At 44.7% G+C, this 27,857-nt stretch overlaps 1 protein-coding gene across 1 annotated transcript; it reads left to right on the top strand.

Moving 5' to 3' along the window:
• Nucleotides 1–27,410, top strand: E2F8 (E2F transcription factor 8). The gene is made up of 13 exons (XM_066636253.1): nt 1–18; nt 4,705–4,965; nt 5,298–5,454; nt 8,070–8,375; nt 8,661–8,822; nt 9,351–9,488; nt 10,915–11,115; nt 13,181–13,259; nt 13,576–14,101; nt 20,250–20,474; nt 21,990–22,122; nt 23,098–23,489; nt 26,698–27,410. Exons 1-13 carry the CDS (start codon nt 1–3, stop codon nt 26,890–26,892), a joined length of 2,793 nt encoding a protein of 930 aa, XP_066492350.1. The 3' UTR covers nt 26,893–27,410.
• The last annotated feature ends 447 nt before the right edge of the window (nt 27,411–27,857 follow it).

Raw genomic sequence — 27,857 nt, 5'->3', positions numbered from 1 at the left:
ATGAATACAGAAGACAAGGTAATTTATTTGAGACTGTTCAAACTCTCATTGAATTCTTCCTTATTTTAAATGCATTAGGTTCATTGTATTTTTCCGTATTTTAAATGCATTAGGTCAGGGGTGCTCACACTTTTTTGGCTCCAGAGCTACTTTGAAACCCAGCAAGGCCGTAGATCTACCAGAGTTTTTTAAAAATCCCATTATAGTCAGTGGGGCTTACTCCTGTGTAAATGTGGACAGAATTGCAACCTCAGAGCCCAACCCTATGGTGTCTACTCAGAAGTAAGTCCCATGCTAGTCAATGGGGACTACTCTCTGGTAAGTGTGGATAGGAGCTTTAGAGCAGGGGTGCTCAAACTTTCAACTTTAGGGATCCTGGACCTTTAAAATTGTGTAGGAGAGAATTTCAGCAGGTGCAGCTTGTCATCTGTGGGATGACAAGTTGTACCTGCTGAAATTCTCTCTTCTATACACTTGTTAAAGGTCCAGCATCCCTAAAGTTGAAAGTTTGAGCACCCCTGCTTTAGAGCCCAATCTTTTGCATGTCCCCTCAGAAGCAAACTCCATGCTAGTCAATGGGGCTTACTCCCGGGTAAGTGTGGAGAGGATTGCAGCTTGTGTGCCCAAGCCTAAGCCTGTCTCCTCAGAAATAAGTCCCATGCTAGTCAATGGGGCTTACTCCCAGGTAAGTGAGGAGAGAACAGCAGCCTTGGGCACCTGCATCTCTCAATTGCTGCTGAACTTCCCCAGCCGGAGGCTGCCACCACCCTGCATCAGCGGCACTTCTGAGTGGCCCCAAGCAACTCCTCCAGACAGTCCCGGGCTGCTCCCGAGCCCTTCTGGAGACGCTCCTCAGGTTCTCCAAGGCACAACTGAAGTTCTGCTCCGAGCCTTCCCTGCAAAGTCAAGCCCAACCCTTGTTTAGCTCCACTACAGTTACCTGGGTGTAAGAACCATTGACTATAATGGGACTTACTTCTGAGTAGACAGGCATAGGATTGATCCTATGCACATTTACCTGGGAGTAAGCACCATTGCCTATAATGGAATTTAATTCAGGGTAGAACAAGCATAGGACTGTGTTGTAGGGCTGCAATCCTATCCATATTTTCCTGGGAGCAAGTCCCATTGATTATAATTAGATGTACTTCTGAGTAGACATGCATGGGATTGGGCTCCAAAGCCCATTTTATCAGATGCATAAAGTGTCTGCATTTAGCAAACATGCACAGGGGGATACAAAGAAAAAGTTATAGGGGGAAAAAAAGCGATTAACAGTACAGTTTTCTGCATGTTTACTCAGAAGTAAATCTGTGTTCAAAGGATTCACCTCCAGGGAAGTGTGAAGTGATGGTACAAAACAACTTCGCAGTTCCATTGGGACTGAATTGAATATGTGGCTCAGTTTTAGTTCCACGAAGCCAGAGCCCCATCCTGTGCATGTCTACTCAGAAGTAAGCCCCGTTAGAGCCAGTGGGGCTTCCTCCCAGGAAAGTGTGGACAAGCTTACAGCCTCAGAGCCCCATCCTAGGCATGTCTACTCAGAAGTAAGCCCCGTTAGAGCCAGTGGGGCTTCCTCCCAGGAAAGTGTGGACAAGCTTACAGCCTCAGAGCCCCATCCTAGGCATGTCTACTCAGAAGAAAGCCCCATTAGAGTCAACAGGGCTTACTCCTGTGTAAGTGGCTAGCACTGCAGCTCCAGCCAGGCTCCTTCCCACACGTACCTCGGGATTGTACCTCGGGGCAGAAATCCGCAGCCTGCCTGCTGCCCCCGAAGCAACCTCTCCGCTCCCACGTGGCCCGGTTGGGAGAGGTCTAGCTAGAGCTCCGCAATGATTAGTGAGCGCTGTCCTGCAAAGTCAAGCCCAACCCTTTAGCAGCTAAAGGCAAAATGAGTCGATCGCGGAGCCCTTAGTCTATAGACTAGAGTAGACTAAGGGCTCTGCGATCGACTCATTTTGCCTGGCGATCGACCGGTAGCTCGGGATCCACGTGTTGAGCACCCCTGCATTAGGTTTTGGCCTGTGATGTTGAAAATGTGTTATAACTCTAGGCCAGTTATAACTGTAATCCTACCTACACTTCCCCAGGAGTGAGTTCCATTTACTATTATTGTTAAAAATATATACATAGTAGCCTGTTAAAAGTACAGAACTGTAACATTTTCCCAATGCAGTCACATACCATGGTAGCATAAAGTCTAATATACAGGGTGACCCAAAAGTGTATTAAAAATAAAATATTGAAATGAATGGAAACCTACCTGAAATCAGTTCGCGACCCACCTAATAGGTCCTGGCCCACAGTTTGAGAAACAATGCTCTAGGCCAGGGGTCTCCAAACTTTTTGGCCAGAGGGTCACATGAAATATCTTGTGCAGTGCTGAGGGCCAGAAACAAATTTAAATATAAAATTTAAATAAATAAATTAGAGATGGAACTTAGATGAATGAATGAATAAATAAATGAGTGGGCTCATTCAGCCTCTCTGGCCCTCAGAACACCCTCCAGTTGCAATCAGAGCATAGCTCTGGTCATGTTCAGTTGAGTAGGCGCAAGACTTTCAGGGGACAAGAGGCTGGCCGCGGGCCGGATAGAGGCTCGCTGCGAGCTGCATCTGGCCCTCGGGCCAGGATTTGTAAACCCCTGCTCTAGGCCAAAGAAGAGTTGAGGCAACTCCAGAGTAAATGCCTGAGAATTGCAGATTATATTTGATCATAGTTTCTATGCTTTAGTTTAACATTCTGGTTTGACTTCAGACTTAATGTGAGTCAACAGAAGAAAAGCTATTTCACTTGGGATCACACATTGCTTTCTGTATTTGTGCCAGTTATAACAAGGTATTTCTGACAGCAACGATGAAAGGGATGGTGGTTCTGCAGCAATTTAAGTTGAAGCCCAGTTAATTTGTCCACAGCTGTAATTCCCCCCCCCCCCCAGGATGAGCATGACTCAAGAGCTTTGTGTAGTGTGGGTGGAGTTTGTCCCACAAGGGGGCATAGTGATCCCTGCAATATACATCATAATTAACAAAGAGGGAGAGAGGTCATCGATGCAGGGAATTATTGTACAGAAATTCATTCAAGAAACACAAATAACCAGAGAATTTGTGATTAGTAATTTTATTCAAAAAAGTATACACTGATAGTTAAGTATAAATACACAATAAAGGCTGTGGTTAATACATATTTATCAAATACATATTTATCAACTAAATTTTAAAACATCCTGACAGGGCATTACTAAACATGGGTCCTGGGTTGAATTTTTCCTTTCCATAGTGTGTTTGTGAAAATTGCCCATATCCTGGTGCTACTCATTTTCTGCTAGTCAATGATATATGAATGAGAGGCAGAAAAATGCATAAAATTGTGTCTTGAAAACTTGGGAAAGTTCGACTACGTTCTGTCTACCCTTCTTTCAAGGAACACTGGTACCATACAATGTTCTCTTCCTCTCCTCATTTATCTTCACAACTATCCTATGTGAAAGGGTAACCTGCTTGTAGTCTTAGAGTCCGATCTTATTGTCAGGCATCGCCCACACTGTGTCCACAGTGCTGGGTGCTGTAAAAGCACCATAAAGTGCTTTCTGACATCCAGTGAGTAACCACATTTCATCTGATGGCTGCTGGCAGAGGTAAGATTTGTGCTGGACAGTGGAGGGGTGTGGGGAGAGTGGCAGGTGGGTGTTCTGGAGGTGGGGGTGTTTTGTAGCCAGGGAGGGTGAGGAGGGGGCAGTTCAGGCCTGGGAGGGGTCAAGGATGATGGGGCAGGCCTCTGCTGCATCCTAACCCCCATCCCAGGCCTGCCAATGTTACATGAGACTGCTCAGCTAAATAGCTGGCACAGATCTGAGTAGTCCTATTGAGCAGGCTGAGAACATGGTATGAGAACAGGCTGCATGGGTAAGGGAGCAAATGTTCCCTTAACCCAAGGAGATCTCCAGCCTGCTTGACTCTGAAGCTGGATACAGTGTGGGCCTGGTGGCCCAGCATTGGATAGGATTTGGCTGTCGCACTTTACACAACACTGGCTCATGTTGTCAGTGCTTCCGAAACTCGTACAAGGGAACTGAGAGCACTATTAAGTGTGTGCAGGTGAGGGGGGAAGGCATCTACGCAATCCCCAGGATTGCACTGCTGTTGGGGGGGGGGAGGTTTCCACCTTGCCAGATGGAGTGCTGGCCTGGGGGGGGGGCCTCTGGGGAGTGCTGGCCTACCAGGAGGTATGATACCTCTGCAGGGCTCCTCAAGCTTCTGTAATAGTAAAAAACTATGGTAGATTGAAAGCCGCTTCCTGTTCTCATTCGAAAACCTTTCAGTTGAGGTTTTTTACTATTACAGAGGCTTGGGGAACCCTACACTTCCTGGAGGCTGGCACACCATCTAGTAAGTTGGAGAAACCCCCCTTTCCCCTCCCCTGGCAGCAGCGCAATCCTGGGGATTGCATTGTTGCATCCTCCCTGTACCCTTAAAGGACCAGAGCTACATGCTTCCCAGGCTGGTGGGTAGCAGCCCACCAGTTTGGAAACCACTATAGTAGGAATTAATTGTATGTATGTTTTGACAATAGGTACTGTATGGCCTTCAGTGTTGTTGGCTTATTGATAGTAATAATATCTTTGCATCTATGTTTTATGCCTATTACTGCTCTGATCTTGAGTTCTAGTGTTCGTTTTTGTATGTGTTTTTTTTTTTGCTCAGGAAAATCAGTGTTTTGAAACACATGAAAGCACAGTGCAAACTCCTCTGAAACAAACGGCTGCATCCAGTTGGCTCTTGGCAGAGATCCAGCCTGCTGCTTCTGACCATTTGACAACCCCACCAAAGCGGAATGAAATCACTCCTAGAGACCCCTGGACTCCAACAGCTAACCTGAAAATGCTGATCAGTGCTGCGAGTCCCGAGATTAGAAATCGAGAACAAGAAAAGAGATTATTGGACAACAGACATGAAGCCCTTGAGGCAAAATCCTTTTTCATTGTTGCTTTTATTTTGTAATCATTCTTGTGAACGACCCTAGGGTGTAAGTGCACACTTGCCTAGGCAGGCAAACTTTAGTTTGTTCCAGTCTCTCGTGTTAAATCTCCACTCTGGAGCTCTGGATATTTTTAGAGTTTATAGCTTATACATTGCAGACACTGCCTGTAGTTCTATTATTTTAAGACCCACCAGCTGTCACAGAGAAGGCACTTGGTATTACTCATTTGCCGTAGATGCTGCTAGTAAGTCTGTTGGACCTTCATATTTTTCTGTAAGGTATTCCCAATTGACAGACTTTCTCTATCTCTCTGCAGGACCATTACTCTGGAGATGAATATGAAAAATCCCAACGAAGCCGTAAAGAGAAGAGTCTAGGATTGCTGTGTCACAAATTCTTAGCTCGCTATCCTTGTTATCCCAACGCTTCCAAAAACAATGAAATTTGCCTTGATGAAGTAGCAGAGGAACTTCGTAAGTTTGGGACTGGCTCCTAATGTTTACCACTGGAGAAAACATAGCTTATATTTCTGACAATTCATGGTGTTAAAAAAAAAATGCTTAGCCATGTGCTAGACCAGGAGTGCTCAAACCACGGCCCAGGGGCCACTTGCGGCCCTCAGGGCTCCCAGTCTGGCCTGTGGAGAGTCCCCAGTCCCCAATGAGCCTCTGGCCCTCCAGAGACTTGCTGGAGCCTGCGCTGGCCCGACACAACTGCTCTCAGTGTGAGGACGACTGTTCAACCTCTCACCTGAGCTGTGGGATGAGGGCTCCCTCCACTGCTTGCTGTTTCATGTCTATGATGCAGCAGTGGCAGTGAAGGAAAGGCCCGCCTTGCTTTGTGCAAGGCCTTTTATAGGCCTTGATCTACTGCAAGACCTTCATTCAGTCATAAAAGTTCCATCTCTAATATATTCATTTATGTAAATTCCAATTTTAAATGTAAATTATTTCTTCCCCCCCCCCCGGCCCCCGACACAGTGTCAGGCAGATGATGTGACCCTCCTGCCAAAATGTTTGGACACCCCTGTGCTAGATAAAGAGGCAGTCCGATATTTCATTTATGGAGTTGGAAGTGCTTTTCTGTTCATGCACACACAACAGTGGGGAAGGGCCATAGCTCCATGTTAGGACTCATGCTTTGTATTCAGACAATCCCAGGTTCAATCCCTGGCCTCTCCTATGAGGGCTGGGAAGCACCCGGGTCTGTAACCTAGGAGAGCTACTGCCAATCAGTGTCAACAGTAGTGAAGTAGACTGACCAAGAGTTGTGTTGTTCAGCACAGGGACTGACTTCTTTAATGGTTCAATCTAAGGGTTGCTGCATGCATTCAGAGATGTTTACCATGCAGACCAACTGGATCCCATTGCAAGTAAATAATCTCCTACCTGCAGCTACCAGGAGTTTGGAACAGAAGGAGAAGTGGTTACTTTTGAGCTATCAGGCCAGTAAGTGTGGTAAGAGCCTTTGAAGATTTTAGATGGAGAACTCACCAGGAGGATACCTCTCTATACAGCATTTCTCAAGTGAGGGTAATATGTGCCTCAGTTCTAATTCTGAATAAGGGGCTCTAGGAAGTAGAGCAAGAAAACAACTGAAAGGGGGCTTGAATCTTCACTTGGCTGAAGGGTTAATTGCTCATAAGGAAATAAAGGATCTCAAATGCTAATCTTATCACTGAACTGTATTCAAATTTTGTGTTTGTAAAAGTAGCATTAAAGTCACACTGAAGATAATGGATTGTTGGAAAATTCAGTGAAAAGTATCCAATTGTAATGCTATAAAAGGAGAGTGTCTGCTTTTCTATGATCCCTTAGGAAGGAACTTTTCTCTGGTGGAGAGCCCGAGCCTAGGAGCAGGGTGGAACTTGCTTCCGGCACTTAGATGGATACCAACCTCCTCTTACAAACAGCCTAGCGTTACACTGGGCTGCTTGGGTCTGCACCAATGATTTAGCTGGTGCAGATCCAAGTAGCCCCATTGACATGGCTGGGACATTACTCACTGTAAGGGGACAAGTCCCCTTGCTCCGAGTTGCGCTCCTTTCACCTCTTAACCTGGATATGGTGCAGGCCAGTGTGAGTGCTTGAATGCTTCCACATTTTTCTTCAGTGCTTCCTTTAGATGATTGAGTGTTGCAGATTTTCTACAATGAAATATGTATGAATTGGTGCTCGTTAAATGTGTGTGCATGTTTTTGGGACACCCTGCATCATGTAGTAGGCTCCTACCTACCAACGTTGTACTCATATTTGTCTGTTCTACTTCAGTATTGCTCCTTTAGCTTTTTAAGCTTTGTTCAGCTTATGTTGCTTGCTACTGACAATGCAAAAGGATCTTCACATTAAATAAATTTTTCATATTATCTTCTGATAGTCATCCTTTTTGTGCATATGTTAGTGTTTCATGAACAAAATTATGAGAAACACCCTATTTTTTCTTCAAATAGCCATGTATACACAACTATGAAAGATATGCAGCCCAAGCCTATAGGCCTTCTGCATCAGTGGATATTGTGTTCCACTGATGCTAAAGGCCCAGTGATGGCAGAAACATTGTGCCATTGTTGCGCACGACAGAGCTGTTGGTGAAACAGCCAGCAGCTTTGGACATGCGCACCACATTTGGCTGGATGGTCCACCGGTGCTGCTAAGTTGGGGGTTGGCCGTGGGCGTTTCAGGGACGGAACAGGTCATTTCAAGGCAGGAGCTTGGGGGACATGTTGAGGGAGAGAGGGGTGGATCTAGTGGTGGTTGCACACACCAGATCTTATCCCTGTAACCCTACCTGGAATGCCTTCTGGCTGTCCTTGGACTTGTGCCAGCTGCATAGTTGTGGATCCAAGGAGACTCGTAAGCATTTTTAAACTTGCCTCCTGGCTGCCCTCCCCCCACCATTGAATGCTGTACTCTGTCAGTGTGGCTGCATCATCAGTGGGGGGGGGGGTAGGATTTAGTTGTAAATAAACTTAGCCATTTGAACAAAAAATCAGAAGTAAGCTCCACATGCATATGAACAATTCTGAGTGCACCAGCCTTGCTCGTATTCTCCGTAACTGAAGAACTTGTACTTTCTGCCTTTCTTCCAGATGTTGAACGCAGACGTATATATGACATAATGAATGTACTGGAAAGTCTTCATATGGTGAGCCGATGTGCCAAAAACAGGTATGCTTGGCATGGTCGTCATAATCTGAGAAAAACACTGCAGCTTCTGAAAAAAGTGGCTGAGGAGAACAAGTACACACAGCAAATTGAGCTGATTAAGAAAAGGGACTATGAAGGAGAGCCTGAGGGGCATAGCCAGAAGACTAAGTTGGTGGCGAAGCACAGTAGCCCAAATGACCATGAGGATATATGCTTTGTGGCACTTCCTGGAATGGATTTTCGAGCAGGTAAGGCCCTCGCTGTATTTCCAAGATTCCAGCATTTGTATGCCTCCTGTAGTATTAGCTTGTTTTGTTCTAAAAGCATTAAAAAAAGCAGTGGATGCAGTCCACCAAGCAGCACTGCTGGACAGTCTCAATCCAGGTGCATTGAAATGAATTGCAGTTCCCCAGCAGCAGTGTTAGGGTGGGCTGTAGACCAGGTAACTTAGGAGCAAGTCTTTCATTGCACAATTTTTATGACTTGGATTTGCTTCTGCATTAAGCCCTTATCTGTTTCTTCTCTTTGCACAGCATCAGTAAACGGTCGTAAAGACAAATCTTTAAGAGTAATGAGTCAGAAATTTGTAATGCTATTTCTTGTATCAACTCCTCAAGTTGTGAACCTTGAAGTGGCTGCTAAAATTTTGATTAGCGAAGACCACGCCGAGTATTTAGATAAAAGCAAGTTTAAAAGTAAGTACGTAGGGAAACAGGATCCACATGACTAAAGCTTTTGAGAATGTCCTTCCGAAGGGAGGCATTTCTGAGATGCGTGTTCTGCTGCAGGATTGAAATGACTAGTTGTTATGACCTCGGGTAGAAACAGGATCCAAACTCCTGAAAGTTGAATTTGGATGTCCTTCAAAAAAAGGTTTGGCGGTCCCATCACAATTTCATTGTGCCCCCCCACAACGCACTCCAACTTTCCTTCATTCTTTCTTGACAAACAGATACGTTGCATATTAAAAATATGATTTGGCTGGGAGGTCTAAACACGTAAAAACACATGCTAGCTTGCTTATCCAGTGTTGTCCCTCAGTTCCCTGAAATGTAAACAAGAACTGAACTTGCTGCTTTCATCTTACATAATATATGTTTAATGCCATGTTTGGGAGACAGGCACGCAAGGCTTAGTCTGTCTGACCATGAAATGCTGAACCCTGATTAATAATGAAGGAGCAATACTGCATTTTCAATGCCCTTTTAATGTGTTTATTTCAGCTAAAATTCGGAGGCTGTATGATATCGCTAATGTTCTTAGTAGCCTTGAGCTTATCAAGAAGGTTCACGTCACCGAGGAGAGAGGCCGCAAGCCAGCATTTAAATGGACAGGGCCAGATGTTTATTCAGATGTTCAGGGTAAGTGGACATTATTTCTGCACTTGAGATATAGTTGACTTTTCTGTCTACCACTTCTGCATTTTCTGTCTACCCATCCTGTCACCAAAAGAAACCCTTCACAGAAGAGCAATTTAGTTGCCATTCCCTTCTGATTTGAGCAAGCATAGTCTCATCCTCCCCCCACAGGGGAAGCGCTTATAGAACAGAAGGAGGTGATCCTGACTTTTGCTAACTCTCATCCAGCAACAATAAGAACATGAGAAGAGCATAGCTGGATCAAGCCAAAGGCCCATCTGGTCCAGCTTCCTGTATCTCACAGTGGCCCACCAAATGCTTCAGGGAGCACACAAAACAACAAGATACCTCTATCTTTTTGTCATTACTTTGGATCTGGCATTTAGACATAGGCTATCTCTAAATCCCAGGGATTGCAGATGGTCGTTTCGGTTGTAACCTGTGATGGACCTATGTTCTCCATAGATCTGCCCACTCCTCTTTGATAAAGTCCTTTAGCCCAGGTGCTAGCACAACATCCTATGGTAAGGAGTTCCACAGAATAATTACATGCTGGGTAAAAGTAATTTTTCTTCAGTTCCAACTATCCCACCAATCAATTTTAGTGTACGTCCCCTGGTTCTGGTGGTGTGCAAGAGAGAAAAGAACTTTTTTCTTTCCACTCTATCCATTCCATGTATAATGTTACATGTCTCAATCTTCTTTCCCCTCAGGAACCTTCTTTCTAGACAGAAGAGTCCAAAACGATATAACCTTTCCTCATAAGGGAGGTATCTCAGCCCATTGATCATTTTGGTTGGTCTGTTCTGCACCTTTTCTAGTTCCACTATATCCTTTTTGAGATGTGGGGATCAGAACTGGAGTCAGTACTCTGAATGTAACCCCATGTTTGATTTGTACTATGGCATAATAATCACATTTTTTATTGTCAGTCCCTTAGGCCCAAATCCTAACCAACTTTCCAACACTGGCTTAGCAGTGCCAATGGGACGTGTGCTGCATCCTGCAGTTGAGTGGCACTCACAGAGGCCTCCTCAAAGTAAGGGAATACTTGTTCCCTTAACTTGGAGCTGCATTGCCCTTATGTTGGTGCTGGAAAGTGGGTTAGGATTGTGCCCTTAATGTTATCTGTAAACTTGGTCACCGCACTGTTTACCCAACTCTAGGTAATCTATGAACAAACTGAAGAACTCCAGTCCCAAGATCAATCTTAGGGGCACACTGCTTTTCTTCTCTCTCTTTTGTGAACATTGCCCATTTACACCCATGATCCACAGTTCATAGCATATTCTGTGATTTTTGACTCAAAACTTGCCCATAAGTTTGACTAATAGAAGTCTGTCTACAGAAATAACTTAAGTAACAAGTTTTTAAAATTGTGTTATTGAGTTGTACAATAATGCCTGAATCACACATGATTGACTTATAGATACACAGCCTGCATCTGCAGTTACTTCAGCTCATCCTGTGGAAGGGGCATATTCCAAAGAGCACTGTTCAAAGAATCTTTTCCCTACTAGAAGCAAGAAAGGCTTCACACGGCATCCATCCTTAAAATTGGGAAAGGATATACAAAGTGATCGGAGAAAGATTCGTTCTGCTCCAAGCAGTCCCATCAAGAAAAATACAAGTATGTAGCTGGAATGTAAACTCTGTTTGGTGTCATCCTCCATTTGCTGTTGAAATATTGAATGGGCATTCTGTCACATTGAATAAGGTGGTACTCTTCCTTTATCGCTTTGGCTAAATATATATAAACTCATTTTCTGTGCTATCAAGACTGAAACCCCTAACTTGCCTACTTCTGGGCATCTTACTAAGTTCTGGCTGTTGAGTTACTTCAATCTGCAAAGGTGCAAGAATTTTCCAGGAGTTAAGAAAAATAATTGTGGTGATAGGCACATTTACAGCCTTGCATTTGAATATTTCTGTTTCTTAATCGTAACAGGGGTATGAATGATACAGGAGATGCAAACCTTGGTATCTTCAGTTAACGGTCTTGGATAGCAAGGCTTGGAAAGGCCTCTGCCTGAGTCCTTAAAGATATGCTGCCAGGGGAACTGGCCGCACCACAAGAAGAATATTGTAGAGCTGAAAAAGTTGCAATAGAGGGCTGGAGTGTCTTTCTTATGATGCATGTTTTCTGTTATTTCTTAAAGCTACAAGTTTGGGGGCAGCTTAGCTTTTTTTAAAAAGGTGATTAAGGAGAGACATGACTGAGGGCCCAATCTGATCTCTCTTCCCCCCCAAGCTGATGCAGCCACAATGAAAAGGATCAAACTTATATCCAGCACTGGGGCAGATTGGGAGGCTTCAGGCAATTTAAAACTCCCCTCCATAAGCCTCCCACTCTGTAATGGGTCTCAAACCTGAGCCAGCTCTGAGGTTGGCACAAGTCCAAGGAGAGAAAGGGGGTGGGAGGCTGCAAAATGAGGGGATAGGATCTAGTGTGCATCATCACTGCTGGATCCATCCCCTCCCGCAGCCTCCCCACTCCCCATTCCTCCCCCTTCCGTGCCCAGTTTTGTCCCCTCCCCACGGCACTCTTACCTGCTCCAGTGGGTGCAGTGAGGTTCGGCAATGGTCGGGGAACACTGCTACCTCTTGCAGCAGCGTTCTTGAAAAATCCATTCTGCTGTCACAAAGCACTACATCCAGCAGCTCAGCCAAGCATAGGTTGGGTCTGCCCACCTTATAGTGTTTGCACGGTGTGGAGACTGAAGTGTGTGTTTTTTTTGCCTTGTTCACAATACAGTGGGCCCTTCTTACTCCAGACCCCTCCCCCCATACATAAGGAATTTTGTGGATGCTGGAGTCTACTCCTGAAACTTGCAGTACTGAAGCTACTTCCAGTTTTTGGAAGCAAACCAGTAGCTTCTAAGGGCCATTCTGAGGCCTGCAGAGGCCAATAGAGAGTAGTTTATTGACCTGGCACAACCCAGGAGAGGCCTCTGGAAGCTCTGGATAAGTAACTGTGGGGAGCTTCTAGAAGCTCCATGTGGACCTTCTGTATCTCAGATAGTTAAATCTGTAGATGCAGGACCTGTGGATGCCCAGGGCTCATTTACTAGACGCAGGGGCCATTTGGTAAAACTGATGGATGGGAGATTTAGAATGCACCAAAGGAGTTACTGCCTAATGCAATGCATAATCAGTTTGTGGAATTGGTTGCCACAAGATATGGGGATATCTGTTAGCTTAGATTATTTGAAAAGAGAATTGGACAAATTCTTGGAGGACAGGTCTATCAATGGTTACTAGTCATTACGGTTATGTGCTGCCTACGGTTCAGCAGCAGTATGCCTCTGAATACCAGTTGCAAGGGAGCAATGACTAGGGAGACATTTCCCTTTGTCCTCTGCCTAAGAGCTTGCCAGAGACAGTAGGGAGCCACTGTAGGAAAGAGTATGCTGAGCAAGATTGGCCTTTGACCTGATCCAACAGGACATTTCTTATTTTTTCATGACTAGTTGAGACCATTGGTCTAAGGCAGTTTTGTATGTTCGTGTAGTTTTGTCTCTTTGTCTGCTATGGCTGTACTGATGATCCTAATCAAAGCCTGTGTTCTGTACCATATGGGCATAACCAATGACAAATTGAAGAAAAATGTTCCATTAGCCATTTCTTCCTCCATCTTAACTGTGCAAACAAAGTAGCTTCAATACAATATATATATTTGGTTTTTCTTTCTGAAGGTCAAATAACATCAAGCTTTCAAAACAAGATGGCCCAACTTGCAGCAATTTGCAAACAGCAATTAGATGAACAGTCAAGGTATGTTTGTAATTAGAGGAAATGTAGTGATATTTTAAGATGATGTTGCCTAATTGATGCATCCCAAGCCAACTACTGAAAGTGGGAGTTCAAGCTTTGCCGTTTATGCTGGCACTTGATCACATAAGAATCCCTCTGTCATTTGATTGTGGTCTTTTGAACTTGCATTAACATGTTTGGTATGAAAAGAGCATTCTGCAATGCTTTGCAGCACTTTCTTTTCTAAAGAAGCAGAGACAATTCCACTGTGTTTTTTTTTTCTTTAATAGAACAATTTTGGATGATGTTTTTTAATGTTGTGAATTTCTTTCCTTAGGGAGTTCAAAAAATTAAAAATTGAACTTGAATATTCTACCTTGCCTTGCAGTTTGGAGTCACCATCTAAATCTGGTTTGGATGTTAAACGATTTGTGTCTCCTTCTTGCATTGAGATCCTACCTCTGATCCACAACTCAGCATCACCAGCAATGCTCCCTCCTATCCATTCCAATATGCCGTGTACAGTATACCTGAACCCTCCCCGAACAAAGATTGTGACTGCCTCCAATCCACGTTTCACAGTACAGCCTGTTCCCTGTGCTAACAGAGCTGGAATGAAGTCTCCAGCAGCAGCTGTTTCAAACACAGCACCTGTTGAAATTCTTGTGGAAGATAAGGACAGCCATTTAGAAGAAGATAGTGCAAATCCACAAGATCGGAAACTCAGGCTGCCTAAGGAGCAAGATGGTACAAAAAATGATTTGACATCTGAGAAATGTTTTAAGAGATGTAAAGCATTATTAAAGGGTAGCCCAACTAAAAAATGTAGAGGTGAAGATGTAGAACTTCAAAATGTGTTACTGGTAAGCAATGATGAAATGTTCATTTCTTTCAAATACTAAAGAGGGCGGGGCAAGGAATTGGGGCATGCAAGCAACTGGTTACTAAACCAGTAATTCCAGAACTGTGCTATGACAGTCATTTCAAAAGTGAGCCCAAGGTGCTCACGGTGGAGGCTGCTTTCTGCTACGTTAATATGATGTGTTGCCTTACCTCCTTCCAATCAGTCTCCATTAGGAGAAAATAATCCTGCCCCACCTCTGCATCAGCCAGGATTGGAGTATTCACTTGCTCCTGATACATATATGGAAGAATTACCTGCCCTCGGGAGAGGTTGTCTTTCTGCATCAATCACTTCGTGGGCACTTGCCTCCTTCCAATTTGGATGACACACTCAGAAGAGTGACCTGCGACTTCTGTCCTGCGGTTTGTAGTGATTGGATGCTCTCTAGTCCGGGGTCTCAAACATAAGATCTGTGGACTGGATATGGCCCATGGAAGCTTTTTATCAATGTGCGCGCTCTCTCTCTCTCTCTCTCTCTGCTATCCTTTCAGTAGCACTGCTTCTACCAAGGCCCTGGGAGGGAGAGACAGACAGAGGCTTCAGAAGGCAAGAAATGCTATGGCGGAAGACCAAGAGGGGTGAAAGAGGGAGATGCTGCTGAAGTTCTGGAGAGCCCACTATCATGCGAGATGCCATTTCAACAGCACCACTTCTGCCAGGGCGTCATTTCCAAACATCTTTCCACTGCCAGGCTGTGACGTGACAGCTCAGCAGAAGTGGTAGTGCTGAAAGGGTGGCCTGGGTGATAATTGGGCTCTCCCATATGTTGAAAATATTATCACTTGCACATTTTCTCTTCTGCAGTTTGCAGCTGATGGGTTTCTAAGAACACTTATTTCTGGTCATTGTCTCTTTAATGACATCTCTTCCTGTTTAATGATGTCACTTCCAGCCCTCAGCAGGCACCATGAATGCTATTCAGCCCATTATATGAAGCATGTTTAGCACCCATGCTCTAAACTGGCAGTGTCTCTGTGTTACATTTAGTGCATTCTTGGTGCTTAAAAGTTAATAGTAGCATTGAAAAATGACTGAATGTCCATCAGCCGTTTTTATATTGGTTTTTTGGGTTGAGATAAATAATTCAGATTGGGTTGTACTCCTCACCTTCATCTTAGGCTCCAGCAGAAATATATGTGGAATAGAGAGAACTGTGACAGGGATGAGGGGAGCCAAGATATAATAACGTATGACTTGCATGCTACTGATAGTGATAGAATCTTCTGTGGTTGGTAAACGACAACGATTAACTTGTAAGCAAGGAATTTGGGGAGGGGGAATAAATACTTATGGACATGAAAAGATTTGGGAGATGGTGTAAGAAATAAGGACTGCAAAAGACTGGGGAGGGAAATGGAAATGAATAGGAAGAATGAAAGTAAGATTATGTTTTGTGGGAATGCATGCAAAGACAGCCACCTTTGTTGGGGTGATAAATGCCATAAAGCCAGATGGGAAGTAGAGTGCCAGGTGACACATGTGGACAGTCCTTGTCATCTGTGGCCTCAAGCAATCCCTTATAGGTATAGATATCTTTTACAAGAAACATTTCTTTCCCAGAAGCCTGGGAGGAAATGTTGATGTTTAGTCCTCCTATTTTTGATGGTTGCCAGCTGCTTATCTGAGACCCTGGTTTTATTTTAAATATAGAATTCTGGGAACTGGCTATCTCTTGGTCATGGCTGCCTCACTCAGAGTGCATTAGCGAAAAAGAAGAGCAGTGGCTGTTTGGGGGGAGGAGAAAAGCAATACTTTGAAGATGTGCTGCTTTCCACCTTACCTACCCCATTCCATAGCTTGGGAACTAGGGTGCTAAAGCGTATGAAACTGTGTTTATTATTATTAACAGCTTAAGCCTATGCATGTCTACTTAGATGTAAGTCCTATTATGTTAAATGAAGCTCACTACCAAGAAAGTGTGTATAGGATTGCAACCAAAGAGTATTTATATGCAAGAAGTTCTCACTTAACATCAAGGGTAGGTTTTTGGAACCTGCAACTTTAAGCGAAATGACATACAGGTCCAGCCTATTTATACACGGATTTGACTCAACAAGAATGGCCCCTGCAAATGAGAAGGAATGTGCTGATCCCTGGAGAAGGGGAAAATGCACCCCTTTAAAATCAGTTCTAAAAACTGAACAGTCCTTTAACAGTAGCCTCCTTAATGAGAGAGAGAGAAGGCAGCTGGCTGACAATCCATCAATCCTTCTCTCTCCAGGTAACCCCTCCCTTCCCCCTGAGCACACTTTGCATTGGTGAAGGGAGGTGGTGAGTGAAGCACTTTTGTAAGTGCTGGAGGATTAATGGATTGTCTTCTTAATGACTCTTACCTTACATCACAAAGATCATCAAGGCTGTTTTTAAATCACCTGAGCAAAGAAACTTTGTTTTTTAAATTGATTTGCTATAGTGCGTTTTTTGCCATCCATGTGAGCGCTTGGAATGGAACCCACGCGAATAATGAGGCTCAACCTGTACAACTAAACCACTTTTACCTAGGAGTGCGAGTTAGATTTGCCAAAGCATGAACACTGCTCTCTGCTGGCTCTCAGGGAGCATCCTGGCCAAGCCAACCTCATCATCTGCCCTGGTTGAGTCTAAATAGCCTTCCCTACAGGGGACTGGTCCTCCCTGTTCCGCCCCAGCCCACCTCCTGTGCTCTATAAAGACCCTTGCTAGCTGCAGGCAATTCCGTTTTGCTGCGCATGGCTTTTCACAGCTTTCTTGGTGATTCCTTCCTTTCCCACCATCTCTGGGTGCTGCCTTGATGGTCCTGGGTTGGCAATGGCCTGGTCAACTCTTGGCGCAGTGCCAGAAGTGTCAACTGCAGTTGCAGGGGGCCATCTTTTGGCCGGCAGCGCAGCAATGCTACATCATCCCCGCCTGGCAAGTCTGCGCCCGAACAGTAAACAAGAACTACATTCCTACTGTACCATATTGTTTATTGCCCCAACCAGGAATCTAATCAATGTTAAAACAAAAAGACATATAATGAAGACATTAAGTGAGGACTTCCTGTACTGCTTTATGACAAAAAGGTTCACAGTTTACGGACAAAATCACATAACCAACTGGCTCTCTGTCAAAAAGGGCTCACAGTATAAAAAGATGCAGAAGAACACCAGCAAACAGCCACTAGAAAAGATGCCTTGCTGGGGTGAAGGACAGTTAATTGCCCACCGTTAAATATAAGGGGCACTGCTTGAAAAACTGCTTTCATATGTGGCTTGCAGAATATGCAGAAAATAGGAAAGTAAGCGTAATGAGTAGAGGAGGGAAAGAATTTGAGATGCGGATATGCTAAGTGGGAGTCAGTGGGTTGTGCCTCACAAATATCTCAGACATTCTTCATCTGTGAAAATTCACAGGCCTTGTACTAATTGTATGTGTGAAAGTCAATCCCCTGGCTTTTTGTTTGATCTCAGTGCACTGCTGCTCTGTTTTCTCTCACAGAGCAAGTGGGAGCCATGGACTAGCTTGGGGAAAGAAAAGAAGACATAGTAATAATGAGAATTACTGATATTTATATGTTGCCTTTCCATAGTTATGCTCAGGGTGGCTACAATTTATAATAATAACAGGCTTATCAGTAAAGTAACTGATTAATAAATAGAACAACAATTTTTGGAATATTAACATAAAACTGATTTTTCTCTAATAATTGGCATGCTCTAGAGCAGGGGTGTCAAACATAAGGTCCGGGGGCCGGATGCGGCCTGAGGAAGCTTTTTATCTGAACCTCAGGCTCTCATCTGCTGAGCAGTGCTATGGTGTTACTGCTGAAAGGGCAACCCACATGAAAATTGGGCTCTCTCATATCTTGAAATATGATCAAGATTTGTGTATTTTCTCTTCTGTTGTTTGCAGCTAATGTTCCTAAGTAAGAAAAAAGTGCTTATTTTTGATTATGACTTGTTTAATGACATCAATTCCTGCCTAATGACATCACTTCTGGCCCTCAGCAGGCATCATGAATGCTATTCGGCCCTTGGTATGAAACAAGTTTGACACCCCTGCTCTAGAGCACATGTAAATCCAGTCTCAGCCTTTTGTCTGGCCTTGAAATCCCTAACTTCACATCTTGCTCTCCAGTTCAGTCTTCTGGAGTACCCTGGAATGACTGTAAAGGATTGGGGGAACAGGGAGTTTCTAGGGACTCCATTTCTAGGGACAGTGTAGCAAATGTCCACACACATGGAATGCACAAGGTTTCTAGCAACCTCAGGAGCATAGGACCCTGGTCATTTATTAATAATGTATTATTATTAATCGTTATAAATTTCTTTCTATATCTTGTTTTATTGTATAGTGGGTCACGATAGATTGTCATTTTAAAAAGTGGATCCCAGTGCTAAAACATTTGGGAAGCAATGAGATGGACAGATTTGGCCTTTACCCCTGTAGTTCCCTTGAGTGTAGACATTCACCTCTTACAGGAGACTAATTGCGATCCCACAGTGTGGTTTCCACTTTTTCAGTGGAAAACAAAGGTCAGGAAACAGAAAGATAAATTTGAATACTAGCACAACAGTAGGCTCAGCAGTTTTTTTGTTTTAAAAATGCATCTAACCGAAATTACTCTAAAGAGCTTTCTGGGACAAAAGCCTGTGACCATGGTCCACTTGTATTTTCTCAGCCATTCAGGGAGCTGCCGGTGTCCTCGAACTGGCAACCTTCTGATGTTATCTTCGGGCTAACGGAGGCTCTATCCTGTAGACCAGACCTCCTGATCTTTTTATATATCGCTTTTCAACAAAAAATGTTCATAAAGTAGTTTAGGGGCATTGGCAGAATGAGCAAGGTGGCTTACACTTAGCAGCGGACCTTCCCACCCCTGCGCCCGGGGCAAAGGTCCATGATGGTACTTCCCTGCGGCCTTCTGCTGCCCCCACACAAAAAATCCTCACCCCCCACTCACCTGAGGCTCACGGAGCCTCATGCGACCCAGGACTGCGTCGGGGAAGCTTCTATGAGATTCTGCCCCTGTTGGGAGCCTCAGAGAGTCTTCCACGGGGTCCTAGTGGCTTTCTCCTGGGGCTTTTGCCCCATTGGACCTAATGGTAGGTCCACAACTGCTTACACTTGCTATGACGGTTAATCGAATGCTAGGACGCTACCTCAGAATGCCAGATGCAGGGGAGTGGAAGAAAGATGCAAGTATCTTGTTGCCTTGTGTGCTCCCTGAGGCATCTGCTGGGCACTGTGAGATACAGGAAGCTGGACTAGAGGGAACTTTGACCTGATCCAGTGGGGCTCTTGTTATATTCTTATCCAGGGGTGTCCAAACTTTTTGGCAGGAGGGCCACATCATCTCTCCGTCACTGGGTCGACGGCCGGGAAAAAAAAGAATTAATTTACATTTCAAATTTGAATAAATTTACATAAATGAATATATTAGAGATGGAACTTATATGAATGAATGAAGGTCTTGCAATAGCTCAAGGCCTTGCACAAAGCAAGGGCGGCCTTTCTTTCGCTGCTGCTACTGCATCACACACTTGAAATAGCAAGCAGTGGAGGGAGCCTTCAGCCCGCAGCTCAAGCAAGAGGTTGAACAGTCACCCTCACGCTGAGAGCAGTTGCGTCAGGCCAGCACGGGCTCCAGCAAGTATCTTGAGGGCCAGAAGCTCCTTGGAGAGTGGGGGCTCCCCGGGGGCTGGATTGGGAGTCCCCATGGGCTGCGAGTGGCCCCCGGGCCAGGGTTTGGGCACCCCTGTTCTTATGCACTGTAATTCTGGTTTTATAGAAGCTAACAAACCACTGCATTGGATAGTTCCATGGGTGTAGTTGGTACAAGTTCAGATGCTTGCAATGAAGTATGTAAGGCTGCGGCTTGACTAATTTGAAAGATGGAGGATTCATCTTTTGTAAGATAAGGTGAGCATTAAGGGGAGATTCAAATATTCAATGACAGCGCAGGCTAGTACATACGGAGGATTGTATGTTTGAAAGTGACCTTGCATAAAAATATCCCTGTACATGAAAAGTGGGCTCATATGAATGAAGGCTCATGAATTGTGCCTACTTTGTTTGAAGAATAGTTATAGAAGCCATCTCTAAATTAACCTCTTGGGCTTTTTTTTTTTTTAACATTTATTTTTCAGGGAAAATTTGTGAAGAGTGAAAAACGTCAGTCTTCCACAACTTTGCATTTGGTCCAGGAAATTTTAACTCCATCAGTGAAAGAAAAAGAAGAATGGAAATATGAAAACGCAGGTCAGCACTTAGAATGTCAGTCTGAGCAGCAGAAGCAACGAGAACTGTCAGATGGTGACAGATGTTTCACAATGCAGGAGATGCCTACTGCATTTGCAGAGCCTATGTCCAAGGTATAGTTCTCACCAAGCATTTTGCTCTGCTATCTTTGCCCTTCTGAAAGCATAATTGATGATCTCGCTGGTGTCACAGCTAAAGTAGAAATTACAAAAAAATGTTTTTGTGCTCCAGCTTATCAAAAGATGTTAGATGGATTGCTTTACAGGACAAATATATGTTGGGATAGGTGATTGCAGCCTATAATTCCTTTGGTGGTGTTGAGGGTTACTCCTGGTAGAATTTTCTATATTGTATTGAATGCAGATTTTGGTTGCTTTTTAAAGAGTAGTTCTATCCACAGCATATTAGAAACATGTTGGTGGGCACTTTTGGTTCAATATAGCAGAACTGAGAATACACTGGCAAACTGTCTGTGCAGAAATTCTCCAGCTGCACGAGCTGAGGATTCAAAATAATTATCTGGCGTAACATAACCTTTGCTTGTGACTCAGTATACAAATGCACCCATGAAGGTTAAGGGCCCTGCTGGATCAGGCAGAACAAAGGTCCATCAAGTCCTGGATTCCACAGGTGAGAAGCCCACAAGTAGGAATGAAGGCAATTTGCCCTCCATTGCTGTTTCCCATTCTCCCCCCCCCCCACACACACACACAGTTCCACATAGCCATCATAATTAAAAGGCAGTGATAGATGTATTCTTTATGAACTTGTGCAATGCCATCTTAGATAGTTTTAAGTTAATGACCATTACTATATCCCATGACAGTGATTTTCAGGCTGGGGTGTCGTGACGCCCCAGCTTGAAGACCCTGGCCTCTTTTCCCTTAAGGGGCGGGGCTAGGGAGGAGGCAGCGACACGATCCCCAGGATCATGTCGCTCAGGAGGGCTGCAGGGACTGGGATGCACTCACCAGTCCCTGCAGCAGCCTGTTGGGGGTGCTGAGAACCCTGCACGAGTGTCTGCAGGGCTCCCCAGCTTGTAAGAAGCAGAAGTGGAGCGATTGCGCTCCACTTCCAGTTTTGTGGAAGTGGAGCGCGATCGCTCCACTTTCATTTCTAACAAGCTGGGGAGCCCTGCAGGCGTTCACGCAGAGCTCCCTGCACCCCCGACAGGCTGCTGGAGGGACTGGTGAGTGCATCCCAGTCCCTGCAGCCCTCCTGAGCAGTGCGATCCTGGGGAATCACGTTGCTGCCTTTCCCCCCGCCCCCGCAACACACACACACACATGCACACACCACAGCACCCCCTCTTTGGTAACTGATTTAGACCCAAATCCTAACCAACTTTCCTGCACTGGCATAGCTGTGCCAATGGGGCGTGTGCTGCATCCTGCAGTTGGGGGACAGTCATGGAGGCCTCCTCAAGGTAAAAGGAATGTTTGTTCCCTTACCTCGGTGCTGGAAAGTTGGTTAGGATTGCACCCTTAAAGTGTTAAATAAGATCTTCCATGTCACATCTACTTTAGCTTTTTGTTTTATGAGGGCCTGGGTAAATCAGAAATATGTCTGATTTTTTTTCCCCCCTTCTCTAGATATAAATAGCATATACTTTCTTGCTTTTGTTTTAGACTTGGTTTCCTTCAGGTTACCTTATACCTCTTGCTCAATGCACCAAGTTTAATAATGAGACCACCCTTTCTAACAAGGAGAATGCCGAGATGCGTTCAGCAGAACAAAGAATCTCCAACTCTCCTGTTGCTGGTGCGTATTCATTGACCATGCTACTAGGTGCTCCAGAGCCTGGTCAGAAACACAATCCTGTCACCTGTTCATGACACAGGACTTTGGGCAGGAAATATAGGTGCAACCAGTGTGCCCCAAGGCTTGAGTTGGCATTAACGTGTGGGGGCCATCAACTCTTGCTAGCTGTACAAAAATCTTACTCAGTCTTTGTAATGGTTTACTTCTCCAGCATGTCTACACTATCAATGACCTCAGGAGGAGGGAGTTAATTGGTTCCTCTCCAGTGCTAATATAGCTACCTGTAACCTCATTTCTTCCTTATTTTTGCACTTCACCTTGCTACCATTTTGGAATCTTGCAATACCTTTATTTTTTCCTCCTCAGAGTTCTTTACAAACCTGCTATTAGAGTAAATCCTCAAACCACTTGGCCTGCAGGGGAGAAATTAGGCTGACAATCCCTAGTCGGTATTTACTCTTCTTTACAAATCTACCACTCCTTGATGCTTTCTTCTAAAGCAGTGATTCTCTTTACTCAAAGGCTGGGAAATCACTACTTGCAGGGCCGTTACAGGGTGTGGTGACATGGTGGCAACTGCACTTCCGGGTTTGCGCTGCCATTGCCAAAGTAAAAAAAAAAGTGTTTTTCAGATTTACTTGGTGGCAGCAGCTGGAACCCGCATTTTGTGGCATCTCTAGCTGCTACCACATAAGTCTGAAAACTCCTGTTCTTTTAGTTTGGTGGCAGCAGTGCGAACCCGGAAGTGCTGTTGCCACCATCATTGCCAGTCGCCACTCCCCTTAAGGGACAATTCAGTCATGACCCCCAGGATGGGAACACTGCTCTAAAGCCTGCCATGACCTAACTTTTGACATTTTGTTTGCCTTGAAAAGACCTTCTTTATGTCTAGACGTTCCAGATGTTGGAACCTGCTGCATGATATAGAAGTACTGACCTTTTTTAATTCTTTTGCTTTTCTCTTCCTGGTCATAGGTGGTACTCCAGTGACATCTGAATTTACAGCAGTTAATTTTCCTGCTTTTCATATAACCCCTCTCAGCCTAATGCTACCGCTGTCTTCTGTAGCTACAGTTCCTTTGGTTAATGGCACTGCTTTTGTTACACCACCTCACATTAACCCTACCCAAGCCCCAAGCTCTTCAAATCCGAGCTTTACACTACAGCACTTGGGACTGGTACCGGCCAGTATGCAAATGTCTGTAAATCCAGCAGTTGGATCTGCCCTGATTTGTCAAGGAGCGGAACATGTTGCTTGTGCTCAGAAAAGCCTAGCTTTGAAGCAAGGAAGAGCATTGCAACCTGTCTTCCCAGGATGTGGCCATGAGTTAAATAGAAAATTTGTCTCAGCAACTTGTCTACAGCAGGTAAGAGAGCTTTTGAATATGAATCCTTTGACTTAAAATATTATTATATGTGTATAATCTAGTAGTTGCCTTGAGTTTTTGATGCTGCTGAAATACAGTTGGCTGTCTCTCATGTTGTGATTGCTGGAGCATACCATTTCAGACTGCAGGTAGAAAATCAAGTCTTCAAATGTTTTCATTTATGAAATATTCACCCCTAGTATAGCAGGGAGAGGTCCTCTGCTACAACCCTCTCTCTGTTATGCCAACATTTCATGTGCTGTCTTTACACTGGGGTGCATTCAAGTGGATACAGTTCAGCAGTCAATCACATAAGCTGCTGATTGTGTACTTTCCTCTTAGAAAAGTGGTTCCCAAACTGAGCCATGGCTCCCTGGGGAGCCAGTCAGGGGAGCCACAGAACCTTTGTGAAAACTTGCCACCCTATTCAGCGTATAGGATTGTAGCCCTAATGGGGAACCACGGCCAATGATCCAGTAGGTCAAGGGAGCCACCAACTGAAAACATTTGGGAACCACTGCCTTAGAAGTTGCAGACCTTGCCTTAACAGAACTTCTGTGATAACAATTGTACAAAATGAATGGAACCACTAATGCAAGAATTGGCAGCTAGACCTATATAGGTCTAGGTGCTAGATAGGCTCTTGCCCATGGGCTCTTACTACCTATGTTTGGCCCAATAGCCCTTTTCCCCGGTTGACAGAGACTCGCACTCTTACTTTCTTGCAGCTTGCTTGTAGTTTGGAGGTGTAAGTTTAGGTAGGTCTGATACAGGCCATAGGCATTGTATTGTTTATAGAACAACTCTGTGGGCCTACTACATTGCCAGAACCTGTGTTCTAGCAGCAAAGCATGCTTTACGGTGGATGCAAAACACGATCCACCATTCCATTCTGCCGGGCTGCTGCTGTAAGCCGCCATGGCCTTCGGAAAGGCCCTGGCATTGGTAAGTCACAGGAGATGGGTGGGGGGCAGGAAGGGGGAGGAACAGGACAAAGACAGGGGCAGGAAAGGAGGTGGTGGCAGCTCTGCCAATATCCCTTTTCCCCTTCCCTGTCTTGATCCACCTTCCCACCGTAAGCCCATCGCAGCAGCAAAAGTTTACCCAGAGCAAGGGAATATATGTTCCCTTACCTGAACAGACCTCTGGGCCTGGCTGCCCCATAGGTGCATGCTTTGGTGGCGCAGCTGCATAAGTGAAAGGTAAGTTTAGATAGGATTGGGCTATTAGTGTGTAGTTAGGGAATAGCACAGAACTTCTGCTGTGGACTGAGCCTTGGCTACATAGGATTGCAGGCAAAGAAAGTTAGTCATAATACTATTAATCAATGACTAACTTAAGTCTCAATTTAAATGAGGCCTTGTTATGACTATCTTGGGCTTCAACCTGTGGGTTTTAGATGGTTCATGTATACATTATAGAAAGCTGCATCTTCAAAAAGGCACTTTCCCCTGTCTGAACAGTGGGGAGGAATGCTAGCTGCTGTTTTTAGAAGTATGTATATAAAAAGCCAGGAAAAAAATGTGTTGACCTGAGATACCTTGTTATTAATCATGCACTTCTCGATGGATTAAAGGTTGCAGCCTCAGCTTAGTGGTTTTACTATCCCAGAGACATCCGTCTTATAAAATATGCAGTTAGTGAAGGTGCAACTTTGTGGGGTTAGAACTACATCACCGACCTCCCAGAACAAAACATATCTAAAATTTAGCCATGTACCATGTAGCATTTATTTTCTGTCAATAAAAATATACCTGGCACAGAATTGTCACCCCAGTGAATTCTAGCCTGCCTATAGTTTAAGTTGAGCTTTTTGTTGTTGGTTTATTATTGCACATAAGTGTTTTTTGTCCTGGGATCACATGAATAACCACCAGAGACAGTCTGTGTTTCTAAGTAAAGAGTGCTTGGCAGTCACCTGATCAGCACTTCCAGAACTTTGATGATCAAATCCATGTTTTCAAGGGACAGGAGACTAGCAGTCAGTCTTGCAAGAAAGATAGCATTTAAATTTCTAATAAAGCAAGAAGGCAGAATGTCTCTGCAGAGAGAGAGAGAGAGCGCAAGGCTATAGCAGCTCTAGCCCCAGCAGGTTTACTCTGTGTATTCCTCTGGGGTCAGTGTGTGGTTAGTTTCACAGCTAGGCAGGCTTTTGCTAGAAAATGGTGTGAAAGGGGGGAGCATTTGTTTCAGAAGTGACATTACCTTTGCATAAAATGTATGCAGCCTTGTTTACTAAAAGATAGTAGAGTAAAAGGAATGTTGCAAAGGACACTTTATCTCATTTGTGGGTGGATGACTAGCTTTATTCTCAGTCTGTTTTCCTGTCAAAGATCTTCTCGGGGTCAAACTCTTAATCAAACTAACAAAGTTGTTTTTTTGAGGGTTAAAAGTCTACCCCACTTTATCTGTTTTACTACACTCCTAGCCTCGAATGCCTTGAACAAACACTCCTGGAATACATATCCTATGCATGTCAATTCAGAAGTCCCATTCGGTTTGATGGGACTTATTTCCAAGTAAGAGTGCATAGGATTGCAACCAAAGACAAGTAAGGTGCTTTGGGGTGGGGATAGTTTGAAGGTTAGAATTTGGAGTTGAGGAAGAACTACAGTGGGCCTGCTGTGTATCAGCAGATTTGGGACCCATGGATTTCATTGCCTGCCAGTCCCCAAATCCGTGGGTTGAACGCACTTGGACCCTCTGGAGCCAATGGGAGTGGGCTCCTGTTGCTTCCAGAGGGTGTTCTGAGGGCCTCTGGGAGCCCTTATAAGGTCACTTCTGGCTTTATGAAAAAAAGCAGAAGTGACATTTGAAGGCCTCTGAAGGTCTGAGGAAGCCCTCTCTGAAGGTGCACAGTCTCCCCAGCCCTCAGAACATGCTCCAGAGGATGTGGGAGCACTGCTCTTATTGCCTCCAGAGGATTACAGACCTTCCAAACACCACAATTTCATTGTCCATGGGTTTCATTATCCATGGGGGTTCCTGGAAAGGAACCCCCATAGATAATGCGGGAGTCCTTGTATCTCACTTTCTCACTCAGCTCTTCTCTTTTCCTTCATTTCTTCTTCTTTTTAATCTGTTGAAAGTTCCAGGAACTATTCCAAAATAGCAGCAGATGTGCAGTCTTCAACCTATTCTTTTTAAACCATTTCAATTTTTTTTTTCCAATTTTGCAAATTGCTTTGGTTTTTTTCCTTTCATTTAGACTACTGGTCCTGTAGCCTCCAAAGTTTTTCAGGAAAGCAATGAAAACTTCTTCGAGATGCCTGGAGAGTTGTCTACAAATTCTGGCTCTTGTTCATCCTCTGCTGAATCAGATTGTGCAGATGATGTGGCATTTCAAGGGACTTTATCAGTGTCACAAAAGAAACTTGACGAATCGACAGAAGATAAATCTTGACTTGGAAGACAATGTTGCTGATCTCTCCATCCCTCAGGCAGATATAACTGCAACTCTTAGTATTTCTGGTATTGTAATCTAGTTACATACACAACCTGGAAATGATCTCGAAATGTAGGAATTACTTTGTTGTGCTGAAATATCTTTTCAATTACAGTTCTGCTTAGCTGACTTGACCTCTTACAACAAACAAGGACATGCATCAATGTCTGTTGAAAGTGTGTGCACAGAAACCATTTTGAACAGTTGGTTAAATGCCTGACAACTTAGGGTACGTTCCTAACTGGCTCTTAGGCCAGCATAAGTGCCCTGGGAGGGTCGCAAACATGCCGTAAAGCACGTTTGAGCCTCCGTGGGAGGAAGCTGCATTGGCACGTCTAGATGCACCAACGCATGGAGACCAGCAGAAGCCTCCGCAGCAGCTTCCTTGCCACTGCTTGTTGTCAGCGCACCCGCGCCGACACAAACGGTGAAGATAGGCGTGGAGGATGCGGGAGGGAGGCATTTCGGGGCAGGAAGAGGGCAGGTAATGGGTGGCTCCGGGGGTGGGCGAGTGGGGGGGGCAGGGCTGGGACCTAGCAGTTATGCCAGATCCCAACCCCCATCCCTGGGAAGAACGGAGCGGCTTCAAGCCGCTCCACTCTCCTCTGACTTGTGCCACCTCCAGAGGTGGCGCAGGTCTGAGGAGACCCATTGGGGCCAGCAGCCCTTACCCAGGGGTAAGGGGAATAGCTTCCCCTTGCCTCTGGCTGAGCTTCTGCAGCCAACAATCCTGCATTGGATGCAGTGCAAGCCTCCTGGCTTGCCTGCTCCAGCGCAGGTTTGGATTGTGCCCTTAGTGGAATAAGACACCTTTTGTTAGTTATTTGTACAGAAACATACTAAAAACACGTCCAACACGTTGCAAGTGCTAAGCATGTAAGATATTGTATTTTTAAATCTAAAAGCATTGTACTTACATTTGG

Source organism: Tiliqua scincoides, chromosome 1, assembly GCF_035046505.1.
Source record: "Tiliqua scincoides isolate rTilSci1 chromosome 1, rTilSci1.hap2, whole genome shotgun sequence".
Classification (NCBI taxonomy): Eukaryota; Metazoa; Chordata; class Lepidosauria; order Squamata; family Scincidae; genus Tiliqua; species Tiliqua scincoides.
The sequence above is the reverse complement of the archived record's forward strand: the minus strand, read 5'-3'. Positions and strand labels throughout refer to the sequence as shown.

Bases quoted from the DNA above. Each gene is read 5' to 3' on its own strand.
- E2F8 (XM_066636253.1), top strand. The intron at 13,260-13,575 runs GTATGTTTGTAA...TTCTTTCCTTAG, and splicing joins CAATTAGATGAACAGTCAAG to GGAGTTCAAAAAATTAAAAA. The intron at 22,123-23,097 runs GTGCGTATTCAT...TCCTGGTCATAG, and splicing joins CTCCAACTCTCCTGTTGCTG to GTGGTACTCCAGTGACATCT.